Source organism: Alexandromys fortis, unplaced genomic scaffold (genome assembly GCF_014885135.2).
Source record: "Alexandromys fortis isolate MF-2015 unplaced genomic scaffold, M_Fortis_MF-2015_v1.1 scaffold_15, whole genome shotgun sequence".
Classification (NCBI taxonomy): Eukaryota; Metazoa; Chordata; class Mammalia; order Rodentia; family Cricetidae; genus Alexandromys; species Alexandromys fortis.
In genome coordinates this window covers 9,484,147-9,494,918 of record NW_026067911.1, presented here as the reverse complement: position 1 = coordinate 9,494,918, position 10,772 = coordinate 9,484,147, and the positions used below count along the sequence as shown (strand labels likewise).

General features: G+C 40.6%; 1 protein-coding gene across 1 annotated transcript in view; it reads right to left on the bottom strand.

Annotated features, from left to right (window-relative positions):
• Positions 1-10,772, bottom strand: part of Abhd18 (abhydrolase domain containing 18) — a 37,934-nt gene that overhangs the window by 8,058 nt on the left and 19,104 nt on the right. Inside the window, exons 5-10 of the mRNA XM_050138328.1 lie at positions 9,104-9,182; positions 8,936-9,020; positions 5,599-5,626; positions 4,189-4,327; positions 1,537-1,626; positions 763-949 (exon numbers count right to left, since the gene is read on the bottom strand). Coding sequence (XP_049994285.1) covers positions 763-949; positions 1,537-1,626; positions 4,189-4,327; positions 5,599-5,626; positions 8,936-9,020; positions 9,104-9,182 — 608 coding nt within the window. The remainder of the gene's footprint in view (positions 1-762; positions 950-1,536; positions 1,627-4,188; positions 4,328-5,598; positions 5,627-8,935; positions 9,021-9,103; positions 9,183-10,772) is intronic.

Genomic DNA, 10,772 nt, shown 5'->3' with positions numbered 1-10,772 from the left:
GGGGGGGAGGGGGAGAGGAGTGGGGGGAGGGGGAGGGAAATGGGAGGCTGGGAGAAGGCGGAAACTTTTTTTTTTCCTTTTCTCAATAAAAAAATAAAATAAAAAGAAAAAAAGAAATAAAGATTAAAATACCTTAAAAAAAACCCCAAAGGATAAAAAAAGTAAGAAAAAAGAAGAGAAACTCAGTATGTAGACCAGGCTGCCTGTGAACTCCCAGAGTTCCACCCGATTCTGCCTCTTCATAATAGGACTAAAGGTGTGCACCTCTATGCTTATAATTAAAAACATTTTTGAAATTAGGCATAGTCGTAAATGCTTGCAATCAGGCATTAAGAAGGCAGAGGCCAGCCTGGACTTACATAGAGAGACCCTGTCTTTACAAACAAACTAATAACAAAATCAAGGGGAAAAATGTTTTCTTGTTATATAGTCCAGGCTGGCCTCACACTTGTTGTACTTCTGCTGCCTAAAATGAAGAATCACCTTCACAATCTCTCTGCCTTAGCCTCCAAATGTTTGGATTACAGGCATGTATCACCATGCTTAGAAGAAGAGTAATTTCTAAGTTTAAAAGTATGTATTTCTTTAAAAATTTGCCATTTTCTTTATATAACTAAATATGTAATCAACCTTTACTCCAATGTTACATGAACATTAAAATACTCCAGCTGGGTGTGTTGGCCCATGTCTTTAATCCCGGTATTTGGGAAGGTGAAGGCAGGTGGATCTCTGAGTTGGAGGCCAATCTGGTCTAAAAGTGACTTCTAGGATAGTCAGGGCTATTACACAGAGAAATCCTTATTTCCAAAAACCAAAAACCAACCAACCAAACAAACAGAAAACTTACCCCACAGTACTCTAGCATATGAATAATTTCTTCTTCATAAACTGTCTGTGTGTAATACTGCTTTTCCAGCTCTCGCCAATTAATAGATTTACTCAAGACACCCTAAAATAAAGTAAAATCAAATCATGACATAGTCTGCATAATACCTTTATGTTTATTAATTACTGTATAAGAGAGAGTTAATAATCTATTCTTTGAGAGGCCTGCCGATATATTTAAGTGGAGTCTGGGAATTTGATCAATAAGCAGCTTTTACACTGATATGCAACTTTCTCTAAATGATAGAGTGGGTCACTGTAGTCACACGGTTTGTACAGTCTGAAATTCCTTCTCAACTGCTGGTACACTCAAGGCGGGGGTATCTAGCCAGAGACCCTTAAGTCCGAGAGGCTCAAAGATGAGCAGCATTTTGCCACCTGGTACAAGTGATTGTGGAGGAATTAAGCATAGGCCATGAGATTTGGCTGAGCAAGGACCCTTGGAAGCCTACGCTAAGTTTAGCTCATGTGCCTTTTGTTGATTTTCTGTCCTATCTTTTTGCTAAAGTTAAGCATTTTCTCTCTATATATATAGGTGTGTGTGTTCTGTCATTCCTTCTAGCAGTCACTGCACCTAGGGGTGATTCTGGGGACCACCACGATAACTATATTTAAGTACACGTTATCAAGTTTCAAGCACAATTCAATTACCGTAGTGAAGACCCCAGATGCGGTAGACCAAGACAGGCATGGAATCAATGGCATGGGCTTGGGCCAGTTGGAAACTGCTAAGGAGGCCATCTGTAACATGACAAAAGTAATTTAGAGAGTTTCTATTCATTAATGTGAAAAATACTAAATACTAAAAAGTACTTTGTTAGGAGGAGGTGAGAGAAGACAGGAACACAAGGGCTGTAATATTTATAGAATGCCCTCAAATTATAAATTCAACAACATACAAATTCCTTTTAGTAAGCAAGAAACTATAAAGGCTTCGTTACGAATGTTTTTGAGCTCGTCTTGCTGTACACACAGGCTGCTTCTGCTGCACACTAGAGCTCTTTTCCCTCAGCCTCTCCAGTGCTGGGGTCATAAGCATGCTCCTGCTACACCTGGCTCTGAGTAACATTGTGAATTTAAGTTTTTATAATTCAAGTGATCATCTATAGCAAACTTTAAATTCATTTATAAATATATAAAATACACACGCACACACGTAATGACAAATACATGTTATGTGACCAGAGCACATTTCAGGTACTACCTACATGCTTCATGGAGGAAAGAGAGCGCAGCAAGCAATTATGGCACAGTACTGTGGAAATGGACTGGGGATGAAGCACAGCTGGCAGGTGAAGCTGAAACTCCAAAAAGAACTTCTGGTGGGAAGGAAGCTGTAGTTTGGCTAGAAGATGGCACAAGGGGGCACTAGAGAGACCTGGCTATAGTCCTGTGAAGCAAGCTAGCACATTTTGAGCAGGAGAAAGTAAAAATCTGACTTAGAGCATTCAAGTTATACCAGAGAGGAAAAACTTCAAAGAATGAGTCTGGGACTCAGATCAGTATCTCACTTAGCCCTTATCAGAGGTTCTTCTTGCAGTAGATGAGAACTAACAGGGACCCACAACGGCATAGTATACAGGTAGGAGACATTGGGCCAGGCGGTGGTGACACAAGCCTTTAATCCCAGGCTTGGGGGTGGGGTGGGGAGTGGGGCTGAGGCAGGCAGATCTCTGAGTTTGAGGTCAGCCTGGTCTACAGAGTGAGTTCCAGGATGGCAAGGGCTACAAAGAAAAACCTCATCTTGAAAAACAAACAAACAAACAAACAAACAAACAAACAAAACAAACAAGAGACTTTGGAGCATTTGGCCTTAAATGGGATGGTATCATCAGTCCTGTCCTCAGAGCTCAGGGGCCTATGGAGAGCAGAAGGAAGCAAAGAGGAGGTGGGAAGATTGTTAAGAGCCAGAGGCAGTGAATGACTCCAAGGAGACAGAGTCTTCCAGACACAACAAAATGGATACATATATGAAATCACAGAGATTGGCAGTATGCACAGGGCCTCAACAGGTTCAGATCAGACTGGGTACCAGCTCTGAGAGAGAGAGAAGCTGTCTACAATTGGTACCCACTGAAAAGGGGGAAAAAATGAGTCTCCTCCCAGGTCCCATGACAAGGAGTAGATGGCCAATACAAAACAAATTAATGGTATTTTTTTTGTAGACTTTTCAAAATCTCAACTAGCTTTGTTTGGACATTTTTTTGTATTATTGGTCAAGATAATTTGTCTATGGTTTCAGTTTTTTTGGGGGTGGTTGTTTATGTGCATTTTTTTGTTTGTGTATGTATATGTGTTTGCTTGTTTTTTAAAGAAAGAGAAAGAGTGGATTGGATGGGTAGGGAGGTAGTGAGGATGTGGAAGGTGCTGAGAGAGGTACAATGGAAATGTCACAATGAAACCTATTATGTTGGACAATTAATATACACTAAAAAATTAAAGAGCACCTTCAAATTCATTTCTCTTCTAACCAGTAGCAAAAGTAAACTTATACTTTGTATATTGAAAAGACCCTTGAAAAGTTAGATTTTGTTTTGTTTTTTCGAGACAGAATTTATCTGTAGCTTTGGAGACTGTCCTGAACTCGCTCTCATAGACCAGGCTGGCCTTGAACTCATGGAGATCTTCCTGCCTCTGCCTTCCGAGATCTAGGATTAAAGGTTTGAACCACCACTGCCTGACTTTCGTTTTTTGAAACAGGGCTTCTTTTCTTTTTTCTTTATTTTTGGTTTTACAAGACAGGGTTTCTCTGTAGCCTGTCCTGGAACTCACTCTTGTAGACCAGGATGGCTTTGAACTCACAGAGATCCCTGTGACTCCCAAGTGCTGGAATTAAAGGCATGCATCACACCGCCCAGCTCACTGCGTGGCTTTGTAATTAGCATTTTTTTTAAAAAAAGATTTATTTATTATGTTACAGTATTCTCAGTATTCTGTTTGCATATATGCCTGCAGGCCAGAAGAGGGCATCAGATATCATTACAGATGGTTGTGAGCCACCATGTGGTTCCTGGGAATTGAACTCAGGACCTTTGGAAGAGCAGACAGTGCTCTTAACCACTGAGCCATCTCTCCAGCCCCATAATTAGCATTTAATAAAGTATTAAATCCAAAATCTGAGTTATATCTGGAGTTGTACAATATATGTTTGTCTACCTAAATTTTACAAAATAACATTACTTCATCATTGGAGCTATTACTACTGCCTATTTTCACCAACATTAAATTCATGCCTTAAGTACACTTAAAATTACCCTTATTTAAAAACACAATGGTAATGAAATATAAGCTGAAAAGACTCACATGTCCTCCCATGGATATTCCAGTCATTCCGAGAGGTCCATAACCTTCCCTCTCCAGCCAGTGCAAGAGAGCTGCCGACTCCAGAATAAGAGCGCCTCCCATCACAAACAGGTCAGACACATTTTTTAAGCTGGATCTTCTACCCTCACAAAACAAAATATAAAATGATTTATTTCATACATTTACATTTTTAATACTTTAGAAAGTTGAAAGGTTACTGTGTACGGGTTTCTATTGGTGCATGTGCACATGTATGCACGCCACGGTGTATGCAGAAGGCAAAAGACAACTTTGTGGATGGAATGGAACCAGTTTTCTCCTTCAACCTTATTCTGGGTTCCAGGGATTGAACTTGGGTTGCCTGCTTGTGCAGCAATTGATTTTGACAGTTCAGCCATTTCACTGCTTCACGGTTATATTTAGTGTTGCTGGTTTTCTTCCTGAGACAGAGGCTTCCTATGCAGCTCAGGTTAGCAGAGAGCTCATATGTACCTCCTATATTTGAGTTCAGGGTTTGTCTCCAGACTGAACATTCTTGAACTATTTAGCTTGACTGTAATTTTCACAGTTTAACAAAGTTCATTCTAACCCAGTCCTCACAGTAAGCAAGGCCCATTGGATGCTGCTCCAAAGCTTATACTTCCTTCTGGAGAACCCTGTCCCAACCCTCCTGGCTACTGCCACCTAGCGGACACGGTAAATGTCTTCAAAAGGCGGCTTCAGGATGGTGGGGAACGTGGTAAGACCAGTGGATCCTCTGAGCACAGGTCCACTGTCACACTTCATGGGCTGTGAAGTGAGTTCTTTGGTCAGATGCAGTGCTGTGTGGAAAACCACAACGGAGGGTAAGGCATTGTCTAAGTCCATGCTGGTGGTTTTGGCAGAAGCATTATGTGCAGGAAAGGAAAATCCATAACCAGAGTAAGTATTCCAGTAAGGACAAAGTTTGCCCTTTTCATAAAAGCAGGTCCAGTGTCATCAGTCTGCAGAGGACTTGGTTCTCATCATTCATAGTAGATGTCTCACAACAGGGGAGCCAATGTTCTCCTTCTGGATTCTATGCGTACCTACCTTCACATGCTAATACCAACCCCCTGCCCAACACACACACACACACACACACACACACACACACACACACAGATTTTAAAAATGTATTTGAAAACAACAAAGTCTTACCTTTTGTTCAGGTATGGTTTCACAAATAAGACATAATTTGAATCAGCCTCTAAGCTTTCTAAATCTGTCACCTTACTAGACATTAAAATGTCAAAATCTTAAAAAATAAGAATTAAAGTCAATATTCTTACTAAGTTTTACAAGCAATTGAAGAAATGGTTAACTAAAGACTACCAAGCACTTGTCCTAAAGACTGTAGAAATAAAGAGAGTAAAAGTGACAGATACTTACACTTGGTCCTTGGGCTTCCTGCAGCCATTTGAGAAGATGGGTCAAAGAGAAAGTTTTAAAATAATTAAATATACTCATCTCAGAACATATTATTTAAGCACAAAAGTTAAATTTGAATATAATACCCAAATAACTACTTTCCCAGTGACTTTAAAAGCTGTTTAGAAGTTTTCAGATTTTTCAACTTAGTTATTTTTCTTAATTTACAAAGCTTTACTGAGATATAATCACAAGCCAAGTAATTCACTTATTTGAAATTTATAAATTAATATACTCAGTATACTTACAAAGTCACATAATCTTAAATTTATAGACATATATTTTTTTCTTTTTTTGAAGACAGGGTTTCTCTGTGTTGCTCTGGCTGTCTTGGAACTCACTTTAGACCAGACTGGCCTCAAACTCAGAGGTTCACCTGGCTTTGTCTCCCGAGTGCTGGAATTAAAGGTGTGTATCACCACTGCCCAGTTTATTGATACAAATGTTTATTTCATAAATCCAGGGAATATAGAAAAGTATTCATTTTTTTTCTTTTATTACTTATACAGTGTTCTGTTTGCATGCCAGAAGAGGGAACCTGATCGAATTACAGATGGTTGTGAGCCACCATGTGGTTGCTGGGAATTGAACTCAGGACCTCTGGAAGAGCCGTCAGTGCTCTTAACCTCTGAGCCATCTCTCCAGCCCCCTAGAAAAGTATTCAAAGCTACTTTACAGACGCACATGTTTTGGGTTGTTTCTTTTTTTTTTAAATATTTATTTATTTATTATGTATACAATATTCTTTCTGTGTGTATGCCTGCAGGCCAGAAGAGGGCACCAGACCTCATTACAGATGGTTGTGAGCCACCATGTGGTTGCCGGGAATTGAACTCAGGACCTTTGGAAGAACAGGCAATGCTCTTAACCACTGAGCCATCTCTCCAGCCCCCGGTTTGGGTTGTTTCTGACAGCCTTAGGTGCCGTGGATTTGCCCAGAACCTGTGCATTTGTGCTGTCGCCGAGAGAACACGGTCCAACGCCCCACTTTCACATCCTGATTTCACACAGTAAGCTTTTATTTAAACTTAACAAATGCTTAATATTTACCCAACCAATACTATTCTAAGCTGTAGGATCTAAGAAATCATCCCACCTAAAAGTGGGAAACAGACCTGAAAAGGTAAGTGGCAGGTCTGAGGGCACAGCTGCAGAGCAATAACAGCACAACTATCTGCATGCACTCCAGTGTTAGGAACCAGGTCCCTCAGCAGTTTCTCTCAGGGCACATTCACTTCTATTGTCTTATATAAGCAAAGATATATTAGCATATTTTCTATGTGTAGTGTTTAAACTTTCTTTTGTTTTGCACTGAAACTGAAAAAAAAAAACCCACAAAACTCTGTCAAGAGATCTGAGAAATTATTTTTTCCTTATTTTCCCCTTGGTAGTACATGAAGGGCTTGAATCCAGGAGTTCACATGCTAGGCCACCCTTATCACCCAGCCACACCTTTGCCCAGCTGTGAGCTGGCTCTGTGTGTGTGTGTGTGTGCACGCACACGTGTATGCTGGTTCATGTGGAGACCAGAGGTTGTCACTGGCATCTTCATCAATCACTGTCCACCTTGGCCGATGAGCTCCAGGAATCTATCTGTCTCCGCCTCCCCAGGACTGGGGTTAGGGATGTGTGCCAACGTCGTGCTCTTTCATGAGAGTTCTGGGGCTCTGAATGAGGGTCTCGGGGTTTGTGTGTAGGACCTTTGCTTACTGAGCCATCTCCCCAGAAAGATGTGAGTTCTGGGGCTCTGAATGAGGGTCTCAGGGTTTGTGTGTAGGACCTTGGCTAGCAGACTGAGCAATCTCCCCAGGCAGATGTGATATGTTTTAAGCCTCCTAATACAGGTATTAAAATTACTTTTGTCTGGAGCTAAACTGATTCTCAGTCATTTGCACTCAGTTCCCCTTTCACAGGATCTTTCCTAATACTGTGTTTGTCATTTAAGAAACACTGGTAATTGTTGAACTTTACATTTCTTTTATTACTAGGTATGTTGTGTATCAGTTTATTTTTTTCTATGAATAGTCTAATGTCATCTTGAAAATTAAGTATTGTTCTAGATCTTCACCTTTACTATAAATATATTTGGAAATGATCATTTCTTTAATAGCGAACATTTGACTTATTAAGTCCAGCATAAGAAATACAAGAAATACAATTTATCATTATTATAAATAGCATTAAAATATTATGTTAGTCTCACTGTGAAGCCTAAGCTGGCTCTAACTCACAACCCTCCTGCTTCAACCTCCTGAGCACCTGGAATGATAGGAAAGAGACACCTTATATGATGCATTCTTTACTTTTTTTGAGACAGGTAGCTCTGGCTGTCTTAGAAATTGCTATGTAGACCAGGCTGGCCTCAAACTCAGAGATCTGCCTGCCTTTGCCTCCGAAGTGCTGTGATTAAAGGCGTCATCCACCACCACCACACCTGGCCTTTATATTTTTTATATATATTCTTTTGGCCGGGATTTTTTTGTAGCTCAGGCTGATCTTGAACTCCTGATTGCTACTTTCCATTACATTTCCTTTTAAAAGGTGTAAAATAGGGGGCTGGAGAGATGGCTCAGCGGTTAAGAGCACTGTCTGCTCTTCCAAAGGTCCTGAGTTCAATTCCCAGCAACCACATGGTGGCTCACAACCATCTGTAATGAGGTCTGGTGCCCTCTTCTGGCCTGTAGGCATACATGTAGACAGAAATTGTATACATAATAAATAAATAAAAATATTAAAAAAAAGGTGTAAAATAATCTTACATTCTTGATTTTTAAATATTTTCGGACCTTATACTGGATTTAACTAGCTTTGAAAAGTTAGTTACCACTGGGGCTGGAGAGCTGGTTCAGCAGTGGAGAGCACTGGATGTTCTCCTAGGGTACCTGGGTTCAAGTCTCAGTACCACAAGGCAGCTCACAACTGTAGTATCAGTTCCAGGGGATCTGGCGCCCTCTTCTGGTCTCCACAAACACTGAGCACACATATGGTACACAGGCATATGTGCAGGACAAATACCCATACACATAAAATAAAATAAATAATTCTTGCTGGGTGGTGGTGGTACACACCTTTAATCCAGCACTTGGGAGGCTGAGGCAGGTGAATCTCTGTGAGTTCGAGGCCAGCCTGGTCTACAACAGCTAGTTCCAGGACAGGCTTTAAAACTACAAAGAAACCCTGCCTCAGAAAATAATTTAAAAAAAAAAATCTTAAAAAAAAGTACTACTGATTATTCTTTTGAAGAGTAAATATATAAATAAAGATATAAAGAAACTTTTAAAATTGAACAAAAGGATATAATAAGGGTTTTCTAGCAACAATGAAGCCATTCGGGCCTCCTTAATCATAGGACGAGCCATGAGAGTCCTGCGCCTCCAGTAATGCTAAGGAGAGAGATGGCACACTTAGAACACAATAGCAAGTGCTGAGAAGATGTGCTGAGGGTTTTCTAGAGTTGAAGTCTTACATGGTCTCCTGTTCCAGCCAGATGAATGCACACAGGTCTGTATCTGCTGTTCCATTCCTTAGGCACAATAAATTGGAACCTATTAAAAAAAAAAAAAAAGAAACGAAACCGTCCTTAATGAGCTTTAGCTACAAACTATACATATATAGTTAATTTATGGAGAGGGTCTTGCCATTACAGCTTAGGCTGGCCTGGAACTTACTATGTAGCTCAGGCTGGCCTCAACCTTGTGGTCTTCCTCCCACGTGAGCATCCCAATTGCTGGGGTTACAGGTGTGACTCATCATGCCTGGCTCTAAACTTTCAATTTAAAAAGTGTTATAATTAAATTCTCCAACAGGATGGGCCAGTGGATTTACATTTACTTATTTATTTTTGTATGTATATGTACATGTGTAGGTGTGCCCCGATGCATGTCAGAGACAAGAGATGCAAGGAAGCGTATGTTAGTTCCACCAATGTAAAGATTGGGGAGGTGGCTCAGTTGGTGGAAAGCTCCCTTCACATGCAAAGGTCTGGGTCCAATCTCCAGTAAAACATAAAACTGGCCATAAGCGCATATTCCTACAATTCTACACTCAGGAACTAGAGGCAGGAGGATCAGAAGTACAAAGCAGTCCTCAGCTACACAGCAAGTATGAGGCCAGCCTGGCATAGATGAAACCATTTTAAAAAAATAGATAATAAGCCAGGTGTGGTATTCATTTGTGTCCCCAGTACTGGAGAAGTAGAGTCAGGCAGATCCTTGAGTCTTGCTGTCCAGCTAGCCTAGTCTAATCTGTAAACCCTAGGTCCTTGAGACACATTTTAAGAAAAAAGGTGGATAATTCCTGCACAACAATATGGGAGGTGAACCTATGGCTACCACCCACACGTGGATCCATATACCAACCCCCCCCCCCCACATACACATCCTAGGTAAGATAATGTAGCACGAGTAATAAAAACCCAGAGATGGATATTGGGGTTCAATTTGAAGATCAGAAAAGCAAAGCAGCTAGTCACTGGCTCTTACCACTACCTCAAACTGAAATGGGAATCCTACTTCCACAAATCCTCAGAATGGGACTGAGTGTGAGACCTGTCTCCTCCCATTTTATATTTCTCTCTAGTGCTGGGATTAAAGGTGTACATAATGAGGCTTTTCTTGTTTTGTTTTTAGACAGGATTTTAATATATAGCCCTTGCCTGCCTTGGGACTTAGAGAGCCATCTGCATGTCTTCCAAGCGCTGGTATTAAAAGTGTGTGCCACCACACCCAACACAAAGACGATTATTGTAGTTTTTAAGATTACATGTGTTGGGATCCCATGGAGGCCAGAAGGCATCAGACACTCAGAAGCAGGAACTATATAAGCCACCGTGAGCCCCCAAGTAGGGGTGCTGTGAACTGAAACCCAGTTCTTTGCAACAGCGGCAAGAACCATTATCTGCTGAGCCATCTACAAGGATTTTGAGGTTGGCTAAAATTACTTTAGATCCTTGTCTTAACAGAACAAACGAAGCAAACAAAATGTATATATGCTTAACATTACACCTACTGATTTAGAAATATCACTACAGATCGATATAACACAATTTGAAAACAGTAAGGAAAGGAAAAAGAAGAATGTTGGAGATCCTTCTCTTCATTTTTCTCAAGAAATCTTCTGAGATTTTTATTTCAGGC